We start from the raw sequence: 26,009 nt of genomic DNA, 5'->3' as shown, positions 1-26,009 counted from the left end.
CAGTCAAGACAATACTATCTTGAAAAATAAAATCACCATTTTTTAGCTGTTGAACACTTACATAAGCTAAAATTGGAAGTCAATAAAAGAGTTTAGTAGTTCAGATTTAACACTGCCTTTTTCAGAGTGACTGATTAAATAATCTCATTTTTTAGAGAGCAATCAAGTTTTACAAACTACAATTATGCAATTACTATTAGGCCACAGTTGTTAATTAGTCCTGTTATGATGATAGACACCTACAAGCAAGTTCTTATCACGAACAGCCCAGCTGGTTAAACAGAGGGTCTTGAGTAAACACTGCGTAAGATTTTCTCTATCAGCGTAATCAATTTCTGGCTCTTTCAGAAAGTCAAGCCCTAGACAATTCAAGCACAGATTTAGTTAGTCTATCATCCACAACTAAAATCTGTTCATATGTAGTCATAGGTTCTTCTCCTATTTTCAAAGTATCCTGGAAAACCAGACAGCCCCTGCTCATGTATAAGCTAAATAAATACAGGTTTATGTACAGAAGGTGTCATATTACCCATGTCTACAGAAATCAGCTAGCACATAAAAGGCATAGAGAGGACAAAAATATTTTTACACTAAAACAAGCTTAACTTGTTTTAGCAAAACAGTATGAGTAATGCAGTGCTTGCCACTCCTTTGACAGTAAGCAGAAACGTGCACTGTGAACATGACCCAGAACAAGTTAATGAGTGGCTTACCTCTAAAACTTCATAACAACAGAAATTCAGGAATATACTTGCTCTCAGACCAACATCTACTCTACAGGAAATTAACAGATCACTAGTACATGTCTCTGCCTGGAAAGAAAAGCAAGACTGCTTGCTTTTTGGGTTCTCAGATCTTGGGTAATCAACGTCATCTTACAGATTTTCCCAGTGTTGCCACTCTGGAGCTAATCTAAGGAAGATCACACAATGTAGTTTGTTACCATGGCCACAGGTAACATCAAGTGCAATGTATCACATGTACTATTGTCTGAGGTGCTGCAATCCCTACATCAGGTGAAATACAATAGCATAAGCCATTCCTCAGCAAGAGTCGAGAAGTATTTATTTCTCCTCATGTGGGCTACTACTGCTTTGTTTACATGCCCTATTACACAGCACCACAAAAGCAATTTTTTAAGGGCCTGAGGCACTAACCAAATTTGAAGATGAGTTATCAGACAGTACACTGCTTAGATACAAACCTGATAGCACTGTCCTTCTGAAAAAATAGAAACTGCAACAGACTGCTGTTGAAAACTTCCCATTGGTTCTTAAAGGTTTTTAGTAAGGAGAAACAAAAAACTTTCAGTTTTGCTTACTTTGTTATTTTTTCCTATAGTAAAGTAGAATTAACTGGATTTTCAAACGTCTTAGAGAATAAGTTTTTTCTGAAAAACACACAGCTGTTTTTCTGAAAAACACCCAGTGTGAAGGCAATAAGGACTTCAACATTATTGATGAAGTGAAATACTCCCAGACATGTTGAAGGTCAAACCAGGAGCATAATGCAAGGTATAAACTTACTCATCTACTAAGCAATAGAACTCACCTACATTTTGCTTGAAAGCAGCACGAACTGCTATTTTAAGACATAGTCCAAATGGTCTTTTATCCAGAATGTTTGTACAATATGAGGGAAAGTTCTGTTTGCAGCAAACTTGTTTGAAAATCATTGTTCATTACCAATGATCTGAGTATCTCAGTCCCAGGACTGGAATGTTTGGCTGACTTCACACAGGTTAGTTGGATGGCATCTAACAGATCTGCCCAGTAAAAGGATAAGCAGCCAAAAAGGTTGTCAGTTTTAATAAGTGTTCTTATTAAAAGCAGCCAGGCAATAAAATCTGATTAATTTGAGAACAGATTCTAGTTACTTTTGTAAAGCAGCCATTGCAGGAGCTCAGGGATTTGCAGGAAATTAACCTACTGCACATCAAGTGCTAGTCATTAAGTAAAACCTTAGCACTGGTTAAAAATAGAAGCATCTGAGGGTAGCAGATTTATTCCACAACAGAGCATTCCACAACAGAGCATTCCACAACAATATATAACTCTACCAAGGCCTAATCAGGTCATATAAAGTAACTACTTTTGTTCAAGCCATCAGTTTGCTTCTTAGGATTAGCAGTAATGTCAGAACACACTGTAGACTCCACTGTGCCTCAGAGACAAGAGAAATTTCCCTGTACCTGAGGGGGAGAGTATACTAGCAAGTGGTGCTTAGGTCACCAACATACTTATTCTGAGCAGCAAGTAGTATAAACCAGAGTTTTCAAACCAGCCATGTAAGTTTAAGCACACTAGTCCCTAAGTAAGCATACAGCACGTAAAACTGATCATTCATAGGGAGATAAGCACATGTGTAATCAAGTGATTCTTGAAAGATAAGACACGCTAGAATTCTGGTAATGTATCAGAAGAATGTAAGAAGACTTAAAGTTGTCATGAGCAGAATACTTCTCTCCATATCCAAATATATTTTCTTAAGGGAACAAAAATGCCAGTCAAATCCAGTCTTACTTCTATAAAATACTGACATTTTAATATTTATTTCTATCCTATTCTTCTACATAGCATAAGTTGGGACAAATAAAAGTTTTTAAAGCAAGATTTAATATATTTGACAGCCATAGACCTGCACACAAAATCAGCAGCCAAAGTTATTCAGCTGTTAGTCATCAATGAAAAGAAAGCAATCTACAGGCAGACAGATCCAGATGTGGATGACATCCCTGGAAGTGTTCAAGGCCAGGCTGATAGGGGCTCTAGGCAACCTGGTCTAGTGCAATGTATCCCAGCCACTTCAGTAACTCTTTGCACTCCGTGTGCAATCTTTTTGCTCATCCAGGGATTGTTAAAATGGGTCATGGGATGCTAGCCTACCAAATCAAAACTTTTGAGAGATGGGAAGTGACCTGGAACAACAGTAAATAGGACTTCTTTCTCCCACATGAAGTTATAAAGATCTGGTATCAAAACATGTAGAAACCCTACTCCAGTCAAGGACCTCACTTATTCCCTTGGCATCTAACAAAGTTAAGTCACAAGTAAGAAGCAGAAGTTTATTTCTAGTTCAAGTTTCCTTATGTAAATGAACAGGTAGACTAGATAGTAAAATAGTAGCAAAAAAGCATTGCCTTCTGCCATGTCTTTTTTTGGAGCAACCACTCAGGCCTTTTAAAATTGTATTATTCAGGAAGAAAAAAATGTTTAGGCAATTTCAGAGCAGTATTTGATTATTTTTTCCCTGTAGAAGTGACAACCCATCTTAACATAAGAAAATTGAGTATATGAAGTTAAATTTTAAGCAAAATGAAGTGAGAACCTGAATCCTGAGCACTGTAATAAAGTCACTGTTATAGGAGTAGCAATTCCAACAGACAGTTGAAACTGGATTCAAAACATACATTCTCATTTGCTTACCATTTTAAACATTATTAATAGTTTAGATACAACCCTTAATGAAAAAAAAAATTGGACAGATCTTACTCAAGATGTTCTCTAAGTTTGAGCTCTTATCACTACAACATGCTAACACAGTCAGTTGTTTTTCATTTAAGTCTTATTAGTATTTAGCCCATTAAAACATTTTCTAAAGAGGCAGTGAAAAATAATACTGTTATCACTATCTTGCTCTGATCAGAGCCAATTAGTGTAATTAGATCAATGATGCATTAAGTAGCTTAGTGAAGTCTCATAAGCAAACAATTATTTCAATCTCAGAATCCAACAATGACAAGTAATTTAACTTGAAGAAGTAAAGGGAGTGAACTGAGATTGCTGTCAAGAGTCTCAAGCAAACAAGCATTTGTCATGGGATTATGGACAGCTAAAAGCTACCGTCTTACCATCTTAAAATGCAATGCCCCCCAAAAATCTGAAGTCTACACTGCCTAATAAGGCACTCCACAGCCAGAAAACTTGCACTGCTAGCTCATTCCAGCAGCCAAGATGTGCTGGTTTACAAGACTATTCTATCCGTTGTCTACACATCTGCTAACAGACTTAGAAAAACTCACCAAGAAGTGACATCTAACTTCTAGATCCTTACTCTACATGTAGCTTGAACGTAGGTGTTCTTTTGGTAATTATCACACTGCAACTGCATTTTTTTTGTTTCCCTTTTGCATACTTCTAGTAGCAGACCACTATTTGCTACAGTAACATGATGTGTCCATAAACTTGCTGTATGCTTCACTAAGATTAGGAAATAAACTGTGAATGAAGGGGCCAACTAATGTGTCATTCTTCAATCTCAACAGTATGAAACATTGAAAAAAGTGCCCAATTTGAAGTAATGACAGGAGTTTGCTAGAGTTCATGAAGCTGACCTACTGTACGTTTCAAACTCTGCCACATTTGTTTACATCAGTTTGTAGTCACATCTGCTCTTAAGCACAAGAGTCATGTTAATTCATTTAATGCAAGACAACTAGATGCAGTCTATCAACACAGAAGAATGTAGTGTAAAGGGAGACTTCAGTTCCAAGTGTATATATATAAATCTATAGTAGTAGTCTCTGACTATCATCAGTAAGGCAAGAAGCTCTCAGCTTTACAATTCTACACTTTGTAAGTATCTCCCTTAAAGATCACAACCTTCCAAAATTCCTCTTATTTCAAAAGGAGAAAACACCTTGTCTATCCTGAAGAAAGAGAACACTCTTGAAAGAATGACTCTGTAGTGAGCAAGAGAATCAATAAAACCACAACCCCAAAAAAACCACAAGCCTTGCAATCTGTTGTCTATATTTGTTCACAAAGCAACAGTTTCTCCCACTCAGACTCTTTTTCTATTTGACGTCACCTTTTAAAAGCCACCACCTAAAAGTAACTCTGCTTCTAAAAAGTGTAAGACAAAAGCTAAGCTAAAATCCAGAGTTTAGCAGGTGGCTGGTTTAATTTTAACTTACTCTATGGCTGGGATCTCTTGGCAGATTAACATTTCTTTCCACAGATCATCTGAAGACAATTAGTACCCTCCTCATGCTTGTAACACAATATAAAGTCTCATGTGACAGCCATTATACATTATAAATAACAGAAGAGTTATTAGCCTAATCAGTATATACCAGTATACATACTCTGACCCCAGGACCTAATTTAATAGGTCGTCATGCAGCCAGGAATTGAAAACTACACTGTGCCAATTCTAATATAAACAAGTTTTGTCACTAGTGAGATCAGCTCAGTAGCCCCAGCAGAGTCTTCTTCTGTGATAGTTATTTCCTCAGGCCTCAAGTTGATTTTCAAACTCAGAAAGACAAAATAATGAGTTCAAGCCACATTTCAGAAATGCATTCTCCCCACACTACAGGTTTAGAAACACCCTAATGTAAATCAAGTGTTTGGTCACTCTCAGTGCTGCATTCAGGGTTCAAATTTCAGTGAACTACCGCATCCATCAAGTGGCGCTTACCTCTATTTCCACAGACTGCATTGCTAAATCACATGGTGGTTTTATTGCTTTTGGTCTTGTTGCATACCAGTAGGTTGTGAGAGCTGCAAAAGCACCAAAGCCCATCAGCGTATTTGTCGGAAGGGTGCGCACATACTGTCTGACATCCCCAAGTTCTGGCATTCGTAGGTATCTGAACAACTCATGTGCTTGCATTGCAGTTCAGTGCAGTTGTTCCAATGCTGGAATCTGTTGGTATGAAAAAAAGTTGTACAAAAAATCTGAAATCTGCTTTTGAATCACTGTTGCTGTAGGATAGCAATGTATGCTTTGTCCTACTGGCTTCGCAGTGTCAAAAGAACTTAATCTGCCACTAGGCAGGCAATATCTTTAGACATCCGTGCTGCAATTAAGTAAGCAAGCAATTATTAGTTCATACTCTAGAAAAATAGATGGGGATGAGAAGAGGGAATTTCTTCAGGGTTTTAGTATTGCTTTCAACAGAGACTGCACTCAAATTTTAAAACAAGACAGACTTTTTTGTTAAAGGAGAGAATTTCACAAAAGTAAAATAGGTATTTGCAGAGTAGATGTACTTTAAGACTGTTTAAACAGTTAGTCATCAAGGAGGAAAGTCTGGGAAATGAAGGGCAGGGACATATGTTATCTCGCCTGCATGTAACAGAGTATTCCAATCCTATAGGAGCATAGCAGGAGCATGATTTTTCCTTTCCTAAATGCAGTAAAATAAACTCTTTTCTACTCTCCCTTCAGACATGCACAGAAAGGTCAGTACAGCAAGCTGCTTTCAAAGCCAACATCCTCCCATAGCTCCTCCATGGTACTTAGCAAGTTTCCTATTTCTCCCAGCACCATGCCAGTAATTTATCTCTGATCATGAGGCAGACTAAAGCAGTGGCAAACGAGGCCCACGGCAGCAGCACACAGCAATATAATCAAGCACAGGAAGCACATTTGATTTGTCACGTTCGCACAGAAGAAGAGCTGGAAGAGGCTGCTCCCTGCCAGCACTCACTGACACGGATATTCCACAGCAAGAACCAGCTGCAGCAAAAAAAAGAAGGGATTGCAGTCAGCTCAGCTGGTGCTCTCCTCTACAGCCAAGGTCTCCCGGGACGCCTGTCACATGCAAAGGCCCGGCCGATGCCCACTAGGGGAGAGGTGAGCGGGAGCAGGCGGCCGCGCGGGGCCAATGGCAGCGGCAGCGCCCGGCCCGCGGCGCTCACCCCACCGCGCCACGGCCCCGCACCCAGCCACGGCCGGCAGCGCTCGCTTCAAGAGCAAAGAGATGCATCTACCTAGGTAATTTAGGTCCTAGCCATTTCCTACGGACAACAGAATTAAACAAAGGTCCTAGAGAATGTCGAAAGAGGGAGCTGACAGCTACAATCATATTGTGCAATGAGCCACCACTGCAGGATGGTGACACGTGAGACTCTGAAACCCAAACGTGCAGAATTACATTTGTAAGTTTTAAGATCAAACTATACCCGGTTAACATTTCATATTTCTACAGGAAAATCTCTAGTTTACAGTCTGACCTTGAAACCCTTATTGCTGCAATCAGTTATTCAACCAAACAATAGAAAGGTAGTCTAGTTCACAAGAAGTCTAACCAGTATTTGGACAAGATTTGCTAGAGACAGCAAAATAGTAATAAAATTAGTCCAAAGGGCCCATGCTTTCACAATGTTAACAGGACAGGCTGAAGCAAGGTCATGAATGGGGGCAGTCAGGATGGAGTAAAGTTCCATCTCTGGAACAGTCCTAGACCACAGAGTAACCCCCAGCCAGCAGGCACTCCTCTCCCTCCCCCACACTTTTCTCTTCTGGTATAGCCTTAGGGCACAGGGCTGCATCACCTGGGCAGGCAGTGCAGGGCCACTACAGAAATGCCTTTTTGTTATTTGCACAGCCATATACAGCAAACTATAATCAAAATCCACAACACATCAGGCTGTAGCAACAGAAGGTAGAGATGAACTGAATATATAAACAAGCTCTTAATCTTCCTTATTGTAAAAAAGCATCAGTCATTTACTTAACAGTTACAATCAACATGCAATTGCTTTTTATGTACCTAATTATGTTCATTAGCATTGCAGGCATGAAAACTACTTCTTAAGTATTACTATACACAGTTGAACAGTAAGAATAAAAAAGCTTCTTACACCAACAAGGAAGTCTGAGGTTAAAAAGTTAATTTCACATTTATCACAGACACCATGTTATGAAACTAGACAAGGGGGTCTATGATGTGGCTAATGGCTAAGAGCAATCTTAGCCCTTCCCTCAGGCTCCACAATGAGCACCTTTGACTTTTAAAACCGCTTTCCTGTCTGCATTAGTCATGAAGTGTCCTGCACACACACCATGATTTAGGCATGCAATGTAATTTAAATTGCTCAAAAGGCTGCGATGCCTTTACAGGTAACAAGAACTGAAGTAAACATCATTTAATTCACACAAGAGTCCCATTATAGTCAAGTATCAGCTATGATTTCAGCCTGGGCAAAGAAGAAATACACACCTCTGCTTTTAATTTCCTTGACCAGTTGTTTCTAGGGAAGCCTGCAAGATATAACTTTTCTTGAGCAGTTATACCACAAGTTATCAGGTATACAGTGATAAAACTTTTTGCTGCTTATGTTTATATTGAGAAAATATCTTATTATACCTTCTGCCTCATCCACACAAAGACACAGTTTTCTGCAAGTCTAAGCAATTCAAAGCTTTAACACTATCTGTTAAGTCATACGAGCTCATCTTCTGCATTTAGGGCAAAGCCAGGTGTAACCAAGACAATAAATTTGCATTCTTAACATATGCATCCAAATATACCCATCAAGAAAAGAGGCTTCAATGCCTTTCAGCCTTCAAGTCATCTCAGTATTTAGTTGGTTCATGCTCCAATATCAGACATCCTGGGTTTTTATCATGACCAAGGAGAATGGTTTAGAGCCTTCACACCGAGATAAAGAGCTTCACAGTGGAGCTTGCATCTAGCTTTCAGTTTTTTCCTCAAGAAAGCACCCAGCTAAGTTTGCTCACTCAAGTAAAAAAGCCATGCTCTCTTTCCAAATTCTAGTTGTGCAATTCCTTCTTACCAAGCAGTATATGGAACACAAGGGACAGACTCAAACAGTGTGAGACACAGCTGAAGACCAAAAGGAAGGAGATGCCAAATGAACTGTACCAGTCTGTAATACTCAGTTTGCGACACGTATGGGGGGAAAGAGCAGAATTGACATTTGAGGTCAAAAGCACTTTTTTTTCTCAATGCAATCAGTAGACTTTGGTCTTTTTTTCTAAAGGACCAGAGGGAAAGCAGTTTGGGTAATGAGGCAAAACTGCTTCAGAGACAATTATCTGTCTTGACCACCTCCAGAGAAACAGTTCCCCCAGTGCAGCCCAAAATGGTACCCCTCTGAACTCACTGTATCAATTTAGCTAAGGAGTTCTGTAAGTTTCAGACAAAGCCAGCTCTTTCTTCACATACACACACCCACCCTGCAGCACCCAAGACTCATTCTTTACAGCACAGCCAGTATCCCAAGGCAGTGACCCAAGTTGGCAGGGCTCTGCCGTTCTTTGCTGCTCCTACTCTCGGCGTACAATGGTCTATTTACAGAGGGCAGCAGCCTGCCTATTGTCTATCCATAGCCAGACATCGTTCGAGTGCAACAGAAGAGAACAGGAGAGCAGCCACCAGCTTCTGTTTTGCAAAGAAAACAACCCCAAGAACCAATGGCCTTTCTTTCTCTGTTCTAATATTTAGATAAACAACACACTAGCACTGCCACAAAGACAGGTCCATCACATGGTGTAAAAGAACAGGCTATGTTATTTCTACAACCTCTTGCAGGGAGGAGAAATCTACAAGACAAGTCACCTATCTCTTATTATGAGGAATATAGCACTAAGATGTTTTCATTATGATATGCTGAAACAGGGAACCAGCCACCCACATACCTTTGAGTTGTCCTGACAGCTACCTGCCACTGCAGTCTGTTTTTTTCTTACTCTTACAGGTTACACTGTACAGCTCCCATGGATCTAATTTTTTCTTTAAGCCTTTCTCCACTCAGTCTTTGAAAGAACAAGTGCTGAATCATGTTCTAGCCCCTTTATTATGTATAAAAAAACAGGTAGAACAAATAACTTTGGCTATTAACCCGAGAAATCCTTTTGTCTGAATAGAATACATAATCCTAATCTCAGAGTGCATTGACAATCACCTTAAATTTGAGTCAGTCCAACCTATCCTAGGTAACATGCTTCCACAACCCTTTCCACACTAGCCAGGCAGTCACAAGGGAGGTGATCCGACAAACATCACCTTTCTATATTAATCACAATGCTACTTCTCAACTAGATCAACTCTCGTCTCAACGACCAGATAGCCATTAGCTCCCAGAAGGAAACACAACAGCACAACTGGGGAAAAGGGTGGACTAATGTAATACTACACATTAAGCACAAAACTGTAAACACTACTTACAAGTCCTCACAGGATTTTCTGCCCATCCTGCAGTGAGAGGGGAATCTGACTGAGGTCTTGCAAACACCTGTAACATAGCCAAACTAACCAGCAAGCAAACCATAACCACCTTCAAGATATAGCAAAGGAGCTTTGGTATTTGATACCTGAAGGAGAAATCCTAGTTTAAGCTCTGTACAACAAACAGGACAGCAAGATGCCTACTGTGGTGCAACATGTCATGTCATATATGAGGACTCATATATGACTCCTCAGCCAGAGAAGATTTGTCTGAACAAACTAAATACACTGAACTGTTTAATCCACTACTATTACCTCCTCACTGCCACCCTGGCCTCGCCCCAACTTAAAGAAAACAAAACAAAATCTTACCCAGAAATCAGCTTGTTCACCCAGCCAAGCATGAGAGCTATAAACCTTCCTTTTTAAACAGTACCATATTTACCTTCCTGCAAGAGTGAAGAGGAAAGAACTAGAGAACTGTTAATAAGGAACACATCCCAGGCAGGAGGAACCACCAGGTCCTTAATATTCACACCTCACATCCAACTCCTCTCCAGCTCCTTAAGTCAGGTTTTCAGCAGGGCATCATGCACTGGGGTGGTAAGTTGCCTCTACTGGTTCAGTTTCTGTTCCTTCATTTGGGACAAGGCAGAACTGGAGGGAACCAAAGCTGGATTCAGACCCATAAGTTAGGACACAGTGACTTACTCCATAAAGTCCAAAGTTAAGGCTTCTGCTGCAACCTTTAAGGAGCACAAGATCTGAAACTGGCATGTCAAGGTTCTGTTCATATCAACAAGGAAAGTTACAGGCCTGTCCTCAGACATTTGGCCTCAGTCCCCTTGCAATCAAGTAGAACTCCACCTGGATTCTTGCCTCTCAGAGATGTCCAGTAAGAAATCTGAGTGCACACTGGTGAGGTCACTGGAGTTTATTCAAGTTCAGGAGTTGAAACACATAACAAGAATCTGCTCAATGCCTTTTGTGCAAATATAGTCCTCCAACAACATTTGGTAACTCTGTATATAAAGGAAAACCAACACTTACCGCTAAAACCTTTCAGAGCATGATCGACTGAAGTTACCTTTAATCCATGCCTGTACATACACAACATGGCACTAAGCAGTCTTACTGGTTTCTCATCTCCGAAAACCAGACAAGATGCCTACAAATATTTATTTTTCAGCCTACACTGTTATCCATTAGAATTGTATCCCTGCAACTCTGATTTGCAAGTACATCATGGCACTACTCTGTCAATCTAGTGTCATTCCAAACATAATTTAGATGAAAACCACCCTACAGAACCAAACAGCTTTTTCTGCGGTATGATCTACTCAGCTTGAGTAGATCATACAAACTTATCCATTCTACTCCTCCCAGGAAAAGGCTACTATTCACAAAGCCCAGTATGCAATATCAAGCTAACACATGGTTTAAGTGCATACTTGAGACTCTGTGAGAAGGAGTTTCTCACTCATACTTCTGGTACCTGAACTCTCACAGAAAGCAACCTCAGTCAGGCACACTAAGCCCCATTGCACTGCACTGGATAGGGTTTACATCCAGCAGGTTGTTACAGAAAAAAATAACCCTTACCATGCTGAGACTGGAAGATCAATAAGTACTTATGAGAAGCAACTGGTTCACTGAGTGACTTCCCAACACCAGCAGCCCAAAAAATAGTATGACAAACAGAACAATCTTTTGACCACAGGTATTAAAGTATGCCTGCATCTACTCTTAGTCAGTGATAGTAAGCATTTATTCTTCTTGCTTTCCCAGGAAACTAATTCAAACTTACCTGGCTATTATTGCAGTCTGACTGCAGAAGTCAAATTTCCAAAACATGGCACATGCAGCATCAAACTATAAAGCTTAAGAGCTCTGGGTTCAAGAACAGTCATTCATAAAACAAGGGAGAAATCCTCTTCTGGAAATGGGACATCATGCACTTCTGCTATAGCACTTATAGTTCAACTACAAAAGCAAAATCCATTTTTCCTCTACGTCTCTATAAAATCATGCAAGCTGTTTTCAATCGGTTTTGAGCAAACTACCAGTAGGAAGATTTAAATCCTAACCAAAAAAAGTATTTTACTATCACAGAATGGTTTGGTTTGGTTTGAAAAAGACCTTAAAGATTATCTAGCTCCAAACTCCCTGCCAGGGGTAGGGAATCATATTTTACCCTGTGTAGATGAGTAACTCTCAACACGAAAGGCAGCAAGAGGGCAGAAGCCTTATGCTATCAAGTGTCCTTGTTTCAGGAGTCAGGTGGGCTCTGCGGAAATGCAAGCCCCACATCCGCAGGCAGGGCTCAGCCTACAGCCTGTAAAGGTCAACGCTGTACAGCAGAGCTTCCCTGAGCCACGCAGCATTGTAAACTCCTCCACAAAACCATTCACCAATGAATAAACCATCACCCCTCTCACTTTTAAAGATTTCTAGGGAGTTACCACTGGTTACACTCACCATAGTGAAATATTTAACATATCTGAACTTTTAATTTAGCATAGCAGAGATCTTGGAAGCACAAGAAAAAGAAAAGAAACCTTTTACTCTGCCCCACTGGAGAGCAACACACATAAAACAGGGAAGGTATAACCCACCTCTGCCTCCTCCCAGAAACCCCATGAAGTATTCCTTCCTAGTGAAGCAAAGAGATAGGAGAACCAGCCACACAGACTTTGCTCTAAAAACAGGCAAGTCACTTAACTACAAAAATATTTCAAAGTTGTCTTGCCGTCCACTAAAAATTGCTGATTTTGTTTTTTCTACCAATATAAACTTATACTTGTCCTTGAAGCAAAAGGCTACTTAGGGGTTTCCTTCTCAAAACCTGAAGACTTGCTTCCAACCTCATGTTGGCCAAGTTGTAGAAAACAACATCTACCAAATTTAGAATCTACCTTTGTAAATCCATCATAATCATGCAATCCTCAGACTAGGCTAAAGCTGTTTTTATTTAAGACCTTGAATTGATAACACAACACACAACAGCTACTTGTAATGACAAGCTTTAGATTTTTTCCATCAGCCATCTTTCTAACGTTTCCCCAGCCCAATACAAGCAAGCTTACATATCCTTAAACTTTAAAAAGGCAGTAACAGCAAGAGTCCATGAGGAACTCTATGTATCAGTTTTTGCATTATTAATATTGCTATTGTTGCAAGAGGAAAAGAAAGGTATTTTTCAGTAAACTCAATGCCCTCTTATATTCAATTTCTTGATACAAGAAATCTGATCCAAATCCTGGGGCTGAGAAATCTCAGCTTGTGATATTGAGAGCATGTTCCAAAGCAAAAAGACAATAATAAACTTTCCTGATCAGGCTCAGGAGAGTGCATGATTTCCTGTAAAGCAATGCAGATGGAAAAGGAAATAAACTAAGACCACATGGATGAGGTCTGCTCTTTCCTATCACAGAACCTGACCATCATATCTCGAATGCTAACCCAAGTGGGGCACACGTTTAGATTACATAGTCCAAGAGGGTGTCCCTAATACTCCAGACAGCTCACAGACATGCCGTTTAGAAATGTAGATGGCTTCAAGTGTTGCAATTCCTGTTCAACAGGAACAAGAAATGTATGCATCCTAGAACAAAAGCGTCGGGTAACCAGGCTAAAGCTCGGTGCCCTAGCACTGCAAGTCCTACCTAGCAGCAGAAGAGGCCTACGAAGTCAAAGCCACTCAACCTTCCATTTTAGGCCAGTTTGGCTCACGCTGCATTTCCATACGCACTCTAAGCTGCTTTAAAGGAAGAAGAAAAAAAAGCTGCATCAAGTACACGCCGCATTCACGCCCGAAAGAACACCCTACCTGAAGGCAAAGTCCGGCAGCTAAAGGAAGGTGAAGCCCCGGGATCAGCAGGCAGCCCCGCGCTGCCCAGCCCCGCTCCCTGCTGCCCGGCCCGGCCGAGCGCTCACCCGCCAGGCCGAGCCGAGCCGAGCCGGAGGGCAGCGCCGGCGCCGAACAATGCCCGGCCAGCCCGAGCTGCCGCAGCGCGGGGGAGGCCGGACACAGACAGCTACGCCTTCCTCAAGGCTTCTGTGTGAGGGGATGCCGAGCCGGCTCCGGGGGACGCTGATCCCACTGCGGGCCGGGAAGGAAAGCCCCGTGGCCCCGCGAACACAGGCTACAGGGACCGACGGCAGGATGGGACGGGACCGCCCGGCCCGCGGTGACAGCGGCCGCGCAGAGCGCCCCGGCCCCGCGGCGGCCGCTCCGGCAGGCCCAGCCAGCTCCCCCGGTGGCGAGCTCCTGACGGCCCCGGCAGTGCCCCCGAACCCCGCTCACCTCCCGGCAGCAGCAGCGAGCACGGCTGTGCGCGCCTCCGCGGCGCCGCCCTATTTAAGCCGAGCACGGCGGGAGCGGCGTGTGCGTGTGCCGAGCCCGCCTCCGCCCGCCCGCGCCGCCCGGCGGGGCTGCGGCTCGGCCTCCTCCGTGTCTGTCCCCCGTCCCTCCCCTCCTGCCCTTGCCCCTGCCCACAGCAACTCACACAAACCCGCGGGAGGGCGGGGGAAATGTTGTACTGCGGGGGCACAAATGACAGATGCGCAGGGAGCTGAGAGGAGTGCCGCTGAGAGCTGGCACTACTGCCACTTAATACCTTAAAGGTCTGAGGTGACAGCTTGCAAAGCAAGGGCTTTCTTACGGCTTCCGAAAGGACATCTGCAGCCGGTATAAATATGCTAAAAGGATATATGTTGACGTATGAAGGTGTTAGAAGAGGACAACGACCTTGTTGTAATTTGTTGCTTACCTCTGCCAAACTTTTTTTTGTGAGGTGCTGTGAATTTGAGGGGCATATTGAGGCAGCTGGGGCTTCATCAGGACCGTGATAGTTATCACAGATTCACAGAATGCTTTGGTTTGGAAGGAACCTTAACGATCGTCTAGTTCCAATGCTTCTGCCATGGGCAGGGACACCTTTCACTAAACCAGGCTGCTCAAAGCCTCATCCAGCTTGGCCTTGAACGTTTCCAGGGACATGGAATCTACAGCTTTTCACAGTTCTCGTGTCTCACAATTCACATAGCAAAGAATTTCTTGTTCAGGTCTAATCTAAACCTACCCTCTTTCAATTTAAAAGCCATAACCTCTTTTCCTATCATTAAATGCTTGAGTAAAAATTCCCTCTCCAGCTGTATTGCAGACCCTCACTTCAGATACTGGAAGGCTGCTGTACTGTTTCTCCAGAGCCTTCTCTAGGCTAAGCAACCCCAACGCCTTCACCCTGTCTTCACAGGAGAGGTGCTTCTGATCATCTTCATGGCCCTCCTCTGGACCTGCTTGAGGATGTCCATGTCCATCATGTGCTTGGGACCCCAGTGTCTCATGAGAGCAGTGCAGTGGCAGAATCCTGTCCCATGCCCTGCTGGCCACACTCCTTTTGATGCAGTCCAGGACACCTTTGGCTTTCTAGGCTGCAAGTGCACATTTGCTGGCCCACTCTAGTCTCTCATCCACTAACACCCTCAAATCCTTCTCCCCAGGGCTACACCTCAATCTGTTCTCTGCCCAGCCTGTATTCATGCTTGGGATCACCCCAGCCCAGGTGTAGGACCTTGCACTTGGCCTTGTTGAGTTCTATGAGGTTCATGGCTCCACCTCTCAAGTCTGCCCAGGCCCCTCTGGATGGCAGTTAAGTTACCTCAGCTGGTTTTGGTTTGGCTATGTGCTGCATCAGTCCATTAGACGTGTAAATCATCAACTCACGTGTCAAAGTCCCACTATGTTGCACATTCTGCATTGCCATAATTTCCCAATATTTCCTGGGTATTATTTATTTTAAGTGTGTGTAGGGGTGTTATGGCTGTACACTTTCATATATATATATATATATATATATATATATATATATATATATATATACACACACACATATATATATAGTATTCTATAAATTACAAAATTACTGGAGGTACTTTTTTTTACAGAAAACCAACTACCATCTCCTAATGCTTCAGTTTATACCAGAGTATACCAGGGAAAGGAGTTCCTGCAGAAGAGTGTTTTAAGAAAGGAAGGAGCCTATATTCACTTTTTAGCACAAGGGAGCAGGGCAGTTGTGAAGCTGCTGATAGTCCCCACGTAACTGCACTTGGTTCACACTATGGAGTGACTCAGAAATTCAAAATAAATTCCTTTGTCAGGAAAAGAAGTGAAAGCACATAATCACTGACTGCTGCTGCTAATGGGCACAGAGTCTCTAGCACCACACTAAAGCTACTTGAGTAAAGCCCCAGAGCAGAAGCAGCATGGACATCAGCTGCTCTGCCATGGGCAGCCTGTCCTGCTTCCCTCCCATTGCACCACACTTTGTGCTCATGTATGTTGTGCCCTGAATAGCTGCTAGCAAACTCTAGGGTAAGGAAGTATGAAGGGCCTTTGCATGGTATCTAGAGATGTTTTATTTAGCTGCCCGGTAAGATGCGCAGGTCTAAGGCACACACACACATGGAAGTTCAGGTTTCCCTCTCCAGGGACCCTGGGAGTGACCCTGGTCTCGGGGCAGTACAAAGATATGAGCCAATCAGGCATAGGGAGGGAGTAGCCCAGGGACATAGGAATAGGGGAAGGAGCCAATGGGGTCTTGACAGCTTTTTGAGGGAAGCTTCTTGTGTCGCCCTAAACCAGGGAATTCCCCTCAGGGTCTCCACAATTCCCCTTTTCAATATTATTAAAAAAGCTTCTCTGAAGGATCAACTGAATCAACACAAAATGACAAAAACAATTGAAAGTGCTCATAAGACAATTTTACATCAGATATACCAAATCAGTAAATAAAGACATCCAAAAGAAGATTCTGGCTTTCTTGTTTAAAGGGAGCTCTCTGTATTTCAGTCTGTGTCCAGAGCCTCTTGTCCTTTCATCAGGAAAGGTCTGCCTCCATCTTTTCCTGCCAAATACGTATTTACACACCAGCAAGATCCTCCCCTAGCCCCAAGATTTTCCTTCTTGAGGCTTAGCCTCACCTCATATGACAAAAACTCCAGTCCCTTTACCATATCTATGGCCCTTCACTGGACTCTTTCTAGTATGTCCATGTTTCTTTTGTATGGAGGAGACCAGAGTGGACACAGTGGCCTCTCCAGCTGTGGCCTCTCCAGTGCTGAGTAGAGGGGGATGATCATCTCTGCTTCACTGCACGTGGGGAGGGACCACTCTTGAGCTTGGAGAAAGTGATCCTTAGAAAATCAATCAATTTTTTTGGACCCCTCCTCTCTCCAGGATGTTGACACGATGTTAACAGACATTAATAATTATCCCATAAAGAGATTACCCAAAACAAAGGATTTCCATTTCAGCATATGAACATTATAGAATTTTCAGCTTGGTATTTTCTTTTCCCTGTAATATTGATATCAGAGTACTGTTCTTATATATATGTACTGGCTGTCATTGCTGTTTTCTTTTTATTTAATTGTGCTCTTTTTATTTTTCTTTACAGAGTATGCACATCACTCTACTGAATGGGGTAATCCTAAATGTATCATCTCAGAACCATCCCAAGTGTATCAGTTTTACACAAAACAAACTGTTTAGCCTTCTACCATACTATATCTGCATCTGCTAACACTTGTGTGCAATCTCAAGAGAAGAAAATCAAAGGAATGTTATATAAATAAGCACTTCAAAATGTCTAACATATATAGCAATTAAAATCCATGAGCTACTGGGTCCATGGAGCAGGAATAGTTACTTATGTCTTGACAACCCTCCTCCTAGTGAGAAATGGAATAATGCGCATTTTGCATTTGTAAATTTCATACACTGGAGAAAAGGAATGTCAGTACTGGCAGGAAATGCCAGGGAGCAGGAAAGGGGGGTGGGGTCCCTCCAGAGTCAGGAACCAGCAGGACCTGAGGACAACTCCAGCAGAAGCAATGCTTTTCCCGATGCTTTCCCCCGGGAGCTCTGCTGTCCCCCAGGGCACTCAGACAGGTGATACCAAGCAGTTTAACCAACAGCCTTGTGCAATTTGAGGTCACAAGTCATGTCTGGGGTCTATGTGGAGGTCCAGTGGGAACAGCAGGAGCCAGCACTAGGACCGAGGACAAGGCTAGGACATATGTCACCTCCCTTGACCTGTTGGCCACTCTTCTTTTGATTCAGCCCAGGATGTTGTCAGCTTTCTGGGCTGTAAGTGCACTTATTCCTGCCACATATCAAAAGACAATGGTGAAATTGGGACCTAAATTTGAGGTTATATGACAGTTACATAATAGTTGGATTAAACCTCAGAGGTCTTTGATTCCATGACTCTGACAACTAGAGCTGGGATAAAAAGGTATTATGTGAAGAAGATACTAGAATAAGATACTGTAGGCTTGCAACAGATGAACTGGTTTGTTGAGGACAACTGAATTTGGTTATCTCTACACCCTTTTTATCCCTGATCTATGTCATCATCATACAAGTGCATTTTCATCTAAGAAACAACATATCATATTGGGCACTGCAGCAAATCCCAAAGGTAAGAGAGGCCCAGAAGTAAAAAACTCTGTCCTAGATCAGAGATGAAAAATATATGTAAGGGAATTCCCACAGACTACAGTCATCTGCCTTCCTTTCACATGGATGAAAACAAACTCAGACAAACTGAGTTAATGAATGAGCTGTACTGGCAGGGCCCTAGATAAAAGTCTGCGCAGAGCCAGCCTAAAGCTTGCTTCAGTTACTCTCAGTATGTTGCCTTAAATAGTTCTTCAACTCGGAAAGACAGAAGTAAGGAAGTCATGAGTGCATTGAGTATTAAGTCTTCTGAACAATGAGATACCTAACCAGGAAAATAAAATGTTTAAAAATCCTCTGTATAAAGGCACAGATTAAAAAAATGGTGACATTTCTATGGCCCACCAGAAAGGAGACTCAATATATATATATATATACACAGACACATACATACATACCCAAATTTATCTAGAGAGATTTTTCAGGGGAAAAAAAAAAAAAAAAGGAAAGAAATTAGAAAGCAAATTCAAATAGCAATTCTGTGTTTTTAAGCATGTAATGACTTTGTTGGGTTTTGAGGATTTTGTGGGTTTTTTTAAATACAGGAAGGATTTTTCAGCTATGCTTACTACTCCTTCCATTTTCTATTACTGTCTCTGTTTATCAAATATTTCTCCATCTCTTGCTCCCTACCCTCTACAAGATAAATGTGTATCTAATGGTTTGGGATCTGTTTAGTACACACTCAGCACACAGGAACTGCCCTTTGTGCAGCATTAAGGTGTCAGTTTGTATCCCAGAAGATATGAAGGAGACAGAGGAGTCCTATGGAAACAGTATTCTGCCCAGTAAAAACAAGACAATCTGGTCATAACTGATTCAGCTTGCTTATGTCAGGCTAACAAAAATGTTATTTCCTCAAATGACGAGGTGTCTGTGTAATGACACAAGACTGGAAAAGCCTAAAACAGCCACAGACTAAATTGTGCCAGTTCATTTACTGCCAGTGCTACTTCTTTCTCTGAACTTTGGTTCACAGGCTACATTTACACCCCTTTCCTCCTCGAAGCTGTACATGGGTGCAAGTTTACTACTTACTTCATCAAAATGATCAACATAAAGCTTTTCAAAATTGAAAGTTATTTAAGTGAAATGACAAACATAGCAAGAATGTTCTGCTGGTTGTTTATGCCAATGCAATATGAATGAGCCAACTTTTTCAATTTTTCTGTTGTAAAAATTTTCTCCAATCACTATTCCTCTCTATATCAATCTTTTTGAGGGTTAAAGGCATCAAACAAAAGAGATAAAGTTTATGTTCTTTACTTCTAACAACTGCTTGAGAACAGACATTGAAAAGTATAAAGCTATATTGGTGAAATAGATGAACCAACAATAATATTTCATCTGCTTAACTGAAGATCAAGTAAAATATTACACAGAAATAATCAGAGCAAGAAAGCTCAGAAGTTAAATATTTATTATGTTTAGACTCCAACAAAGTGTATGAAAAAATAAAATACCATCTATTCTTCTGAAACATGTCCAGATCACAAAGGCTGACAAAAGGAGTAAGTTGTTCTATTCAGTAGAATTTTCAGTTCACTGGTACATGTTTAACACTAAACCAAACAGGAGAAACCCAGATATTGTCAGACTACAGTATACTGAGTGTCCCTCACCAGCAACAACCTCTAAATGCACAGCATGTCCTCACATTCTTCATATATCCACACCTCCTTGCAACTATTTCTAATGAGAATTGATGCACAAGCCAAGTTCAGCCCCAAGAGCAGGCCAGATGTCATGGTAAGGAACATATTATCAAGGAGATGTCTCAATCTGAGTGTGCTCACCTCCCCAAAGCTGTCAGCTAAAAAGCATGCTCCACCTTTACAAGGATTCATTTGGGTTCCTCCAACTCAATGCTAATGCCTACAGGAGTCAGAAAGGGAAAACAGAAAGAATGAATAAGCACCAACTTTCTCCCAAAGTCGAAGAGCTGTACATAGTGATTTTGGGGCTCTGATTTTAAATTAGTGTCTAGCATTTTAAAAAACCTCTTATTTCTTACAAAACACATCTGCAGACTGGAACATGTACATTAATCCTGTCACTTGCATTTTCATGTAACACTTATATCACAGAATACTTGAACCATGTGTGTAAACAGAGCTCTGCTTTTGAAAGGTTGGCCCCACATCTCATCTGTCCCAGGCCATCAAATGCCAAACAAATCAAGCTTGCAGATGCCAGACCAAAACAATGTACAAGCAGGTGCTGCAAGTTATCAGCTGCCTGTCTTAAATGAATGGAGAGCATCCACAGCAGCCACCCCTGTAAGCACAAACAGATGCCAAAGCACAGGCTTCTGGAAAAAACTTACAGTTCCCATGTGTGACAAGCTGCATTCCCATGCTTAGCTTCTGTGGGAACAAGGGACTAAGTGCAGGGAGCTCAGGTTGGCAGTTGGAGTAGCTCAGGTATTGGTTAATGCTCCTTCTTACCTACAAAACTGAGGTTGCATGCTCCTTCCTGCTTCAGTGCAAAGCAGTGTTTAGATAGGGAGAGGGACAGAGCCAACTCACAAGTTAATGTTGTGGTGAAGAAAAGTCCTGGGAATACTTTCAGTAAAAGGCTTGAAGGATATGGATAAGATCATCATACAGCTCATGAAAGTATTCCACAGCAAGGTACGTCAGTAAACTACATCTTCATTTGGGATAAAAGCCAGTCCAGGGATTAACTGAACAACCTGTCAAGGCCCTTCATCATCATTCACCTGCATTGTCTTTGAAAATGTGTGGAAACAATTCCACCCTCCTTCCTTCACTGCAATGGGGTGATTCACAGAGTTGCTGCAGGGAAAAAAAATAGGTCTGGCTTGTGAAAAGCAAACTTGCCTACACAAACTTGCATTTACGGGAAATAAACATGAAAACCAGGTTGAATATGCCTCTCCTTGGTTAAACATTGATTACAAGAGGAAAATAAGCATTTTTGGCCATGTCTATGTTAAAAGGAACCAGAATGAATCACATTATCTGTAGTGCATGTATCCAGTTGTCTACACAAAACAGGTACCGGGTATTGGCACTGTTTCCGGCAGGTGAGTGCTGGCTAGCATGAACTCTGCCATCATGCACGGACCCTAGAAACTTTTAGAGCTGGGATACCAAGTAGTTCTTAGAAATGAAGCTTCCCTATTCCATTCCTAAACAGCATGAGCTGTTCAGACCATCACTTTTGCTTCCCCAGCACATCCCACTTACAATACTTACCACTCCAATTACCTATTGGAGAGATCTCACTTTATCATACCCTTGATCTTTCCTTGTTCCAGCCATGGCCTGCCATCCATGCCTCCATTGCCTTATGTAACACCACAGCCCAGCTGGAGCAGAGTGAGGTCTCTATTTTGTTTTCTTGTATTTTAAGATGCAAAACTCCTAGAGTGATGACAAGGAATTTTTTTTTTTTTTTGGAAAAAAATCTTTTATTATGCATCCTGGTAATGAAATTCCCATTTCTTTATACAGAGATGGGCCTGTAGGAATATTTGACTACTACTTCTTGTAACAAACCACGTAATGGTACTAAATAATTATTATTTGAGGTGCTTTGCTTTATTTGTACGTAACATTCATGGACACCTACATATTGGTATTTTAGAAAACTGATTTTTCAAAGTCTCTGTCTAGAAATATCTAGCAGCAACAAAGATTTACTAGACAGAAAATCCCCAAACTTAATTAGTCTCAAAAATAATACAAGTTTCTTCCTTATATTTTCTTCTCTGAAGCAAGGTTGTTTAACTTCTGTGTGATAATGCAAATTTTATCTGACCAGGTCTCGTATGTATTTCTGAGCCTTGAATCACTACCAGCCTGAATGCGGATGTATAGGCAGAAAACCCAGCAGTTGGGTCACTACTTAGATAATGACTCTTTTTTCTCCACAAGCCAAAGGCAGCATATATATATACGCATGAGAGCTGTAAACAGTTAGAAGCTAAGAAATTAATAGCTGAATATGACAAATGAAGAGATCAAAGATTTTAAGTTCAGACTTAAAGTTTAATTTTAAATAAAAATTATTTAAGTTGATCTAGCCAAACTTTAGATTAACTAAACTACAGGCAATTATTTTACTTCCAGTTATATAAACATTTTATGGTTTCTTTTCCTATTTAAGCCTCCATTCATAATTTGTTTTCTGAAATTAATTAGCATAAAAAAGATGCTTAAAGAGGAATGAAACAGTCAATCATTGTGAAAGAGCATTTTTAACCCATGCTCCCTGCAGCAGCAGCCAGCAGTGCCTGGTGTATCCAGCCATGGTAGTGGCAGTACCAGGTGCAGGTGCTGGCAGTGCCAGCAGGGAGGAGCAGTGCTGGCAGCATGTGAGCCCTGCGGCTCTTGTCCCACTCACAAGCATTTCACGTGCTCCAAACCAGACTGTTCTGCCAAGCTGCTTCATTGCCCTCCTGAGCTGTTCTTGCTTCTCCTCAGGGAGGTCAGTGCTTGCTCTTGTTGTCTGGCACAGCCTACTTTTGGATAAAAAGGGCAACAGGTGGCAAGGCTCACCCCAAGGTCATGGAGAAGCCTGTGCCTTCCAGCTGCCCAGGAAGAAAACTGCCTTTACATTCCCAGTTCACCTGCATGGCAGCAGGTACTGCTGTAGTTACACATGTAGTTCCCATTACATAAGCATTTGCTGACAGAACTTTAAAACCCCCACACCTTTAGGGCAGGTTTTTTTTTTTTTTTTGTTTTTTTTTTTTTTAATTTTAATTTCCTGATGTGACTACAGAGAATGATGATCCAGGGATATTAGCTTTGAGCACTGAGTACATTAAAAAAAACCAACAAAACCCAAAATAAGATTAAAACACACTCCTAAATGAAATTACTAAGGGTTGGAACATGTGATATGGCACAAATTATTGAAGACTGAAACAGATATCAGTTTAGCTTGACAGAGTTAATGACAAGCTGAAAATTATTTCATAAGCCCATATAAGAAAGTCTTTGCTTGTTTTTGTTCTTAGGTTGTTAACTGGATGCCTGCAAGGTTAAATACAGCCCAGGGTGTCCTAGAGTGAAACCACAAACTCCAGAATTCATTAGCAAATCTCAAATGTGGTAAAAAGTTCCATATCCCATTATTCCCCTTTGGGTTTTGACATTAAAAGAGTTGCAAATCTGCAGCTTATATAGGCTCTTTCCCATTCCAAGAGGGCAAATGCAAATTTTCCTCTTCTCTCTTTGGCTAACACACCTGAACTGGCAACATAAAGCAGAGGTAACTTTTCAATAACAATTTAGAGATTAGCTGGTAACAAATTAGAGAAATTAGAAATTTAAAATTAACTGTTAACAAAAACAAAACAAAACTATTTCCAATAGCTAATAACCTTTCCAGAAAGTGGGACAGTATTTTCACCTCCATGGCAAGTGCTTTATTGTCCATAATGGCAGTGCTCTGCCTGCAGCTGACCTGTGGCCTCCTTGGACAAGGCTGCAGCATGCATGATCCCCATATTCTGTACCCCCTTCAGAAAGAAAGCAAAGAAAATAACATTACACCAGGTTTGTCCAGTTGCATGTCCTTCTTAATAAGCACAGACTAATCTTGGATCGTTGATGGTAAGTGATGAAGCTGGAAATAACTTTTACCTTTGTAAAAAGACAGGTTCATTCTGTTTCCTTCAATACACTCACTATTCTCTTTTTGCCTTCAAACACTTGTTGAATGCAACTTCCACTCAACTGTTATCTAGCCCACAGAAAAAACTTTCAGAGCTCACACTATAAACCCTAGAGCAGCCACAGTCCCAAATTATGCTGAGTTATCAGAGATCCTCCTTTCACAGGGATGAAAGGACCTTAATCATATTCCCAGAAAGCAGTGGATGGCATGGCTTTGCCCCATGCAGAAGGAGTTATCCCTCCCACGAGAAGGTGGTTTGAGCTTGCCTGGAATGCCATGATGGTATGTTGGTGTCCAGCTGGGTGGTGCAATCCTTCAGAACGCAGAGTGAAAGCTGTATAATTCTAAACTTCAGGAAAAGCTACCCAACTGAAGCACATCAACAGATGTTTCCTGACATATGTTATCACCTAATGTAGCATAGGGTGGTGAACCACAGGGACATTTCTGACAGGTTAATTCAGTAAGAATTGTGAAACAAAAATACAAAGGAAGCAGGAGAAATGCAGAGATCATCTTCAATCATTCTTCAACTAGTCCAAAATAGGCCATATTCAGTAATGGTCACTTCCTTATCACTGTAGTAACTACAGCACTGAATTTTTTAAAGTCCTTTAGCATGATTATATGTGCACATGAACACTGTGGTCAGCTAATAATCTTATTCAACTTCTTCTGGAGTTGATGAAAATCTTTCCCCTAGCTTCAGCGGAATCTAGATTAGGGTATTAATTCTACACAGAATACTGCCTAGATCTATTGCTGCTTAACGAGCTTTTATCTATAGTAAAATGGCACTGGTTTTCCACAGTTTTATTTACCCTTGATACAGTCAAATTTTAAATGCATATATAATTTAGAGAATTTGTATGTCTTTTACATTGCAATTTCTCCAGCAAGTAGAAAATTCACTTGAGCATCCATAAAAGATTCCCAAAGAATATTACAGTCCCAATGCAAATGGCTTCAACCAAAGTGTCTCTGAAAATTTTAAAACTTTAAGTATCTAAACTCTTCATGGTATCAAAATTTTTTCTGAAGAAAGAACCTTTACTGGGCTTTTCAACAGATAGGGCATGTGGCATGTTGACAGAGCAGCAGCACCCTCCCACAAAACAGGGTCTTTTCTGCAGGACATGAAAATATGGATGGGCCTCCTCACCAAACTGCAGTTGTGTAGATGCACAACCACAGGTCCTGGTTTGAAAAAGGGCAGTCTAAATTTGCAGAAGCAGGTATAATCAAGGTATCTTTTTTTGGAGGCAATGTCTTTGTTTTTAGTCTTTTGAGACAACAACTGTAAAAGCAATTAGTTCATTACCCTTAAGAAATAAAAACATAAAATAAATTCAAAGTGGAAGGTCAAAACTAATGTTTTCATTAATAAGAAGCTACTAATGTCTTTCAGATAATACTGCAGTTTAAAGATTTATGTGCTTATTTTTGTGCATCAAAATTCTTGCAAATAACTCCCAGTCCAACAGATACAAGTTACTGTTGTTGCTCAGGGACTCTCTCAGCCCTACTTCCACTGAAATCTAGGATAAGATTCCCCTGGCTTTTCACACGGTATGGTCTGGTAAAAGAAGGTCATCACCAATTTGCCTTATGTTTCCTCTTTAAATCAGCAACTCCAAATTCAGACCTAAATCCCTAATAAAATAAACATAAAAGGAGTTCATTCTTCCTCAGACATTCTTGCTCAGTGTACACGTGCTTATTCAGTAACCTCCTGGCATAAAAGTGTTTCAGCTTCTCAGTTAGGGAAAGTGTGAGGCCCTTTTAAAAAACTTGTATTAGGACCTGGGGTTTTTTTGCTTGCTAAGCAGGGAGAGGATCAAGAGTGAGAATATGTGATCAATGGGAAGAACCAAAGGGATTTCACCCTTAATAAATTCCCCTTTCTTC

The 26,009-nt window shown here is 41.3% G+C and overlaps 1 protein-coding gene across 3 annotated transcripts in view; it reads right to left on the bottom strand.

Annotated features, from left to right (window-relative positions):
• ACSL1 (acyl-CoA synthetase long chain family member 1) overlaps positions 1-14,359 on the bottom strand; it is a 37,904-nt gene extending 23,545 nt beyond the window's left edge. The window contains exons 1-2 of one of the 3 annotated variants that reach the window (XM_030271250.4): positions 14,229-14,359; positions 5,422-5,649 (exon numbers count right to left, since the gene is read on the bottom strand). In XM_030271250.4, the coding sequence (XP_030127110.3) occupies positions 5,422-5,616 (195 nt within the window). In that variant the 5' untranslated portion in view covers positions 5,617-5,649; positions 14,229-14,359. Of the gene's footprint in view, positions 1-5,421; positions 5,650-13,587; positions 13,675-13,751; positions 14,148-14,228 lie in introns of those variants that run through there. The other 2 variants (XM_030271252.4, XM_030271251.4) reach the window with 2 other exon arrangements.
• Positions 14,360-26,009: the final 11,650 nt, after the last annotated feature.

Source organism: Taeniopygia guttata, chromosome 4, assembly GCF_048771995.1.
Source record: "Taeniopygia guttata chromosome 4, bTaeGut7.mat, whole genome shotgun sequence".
Taxonomy (NCBI): Eukaryota; Metazoa; Chordata; class Aves; order Passeriformes; family Estrildidae; genus Taeniopygia; species Taeniopygia guttata.
This window is presented reverse-complemented; position numbering and strand designations above follow the sequence as displayed.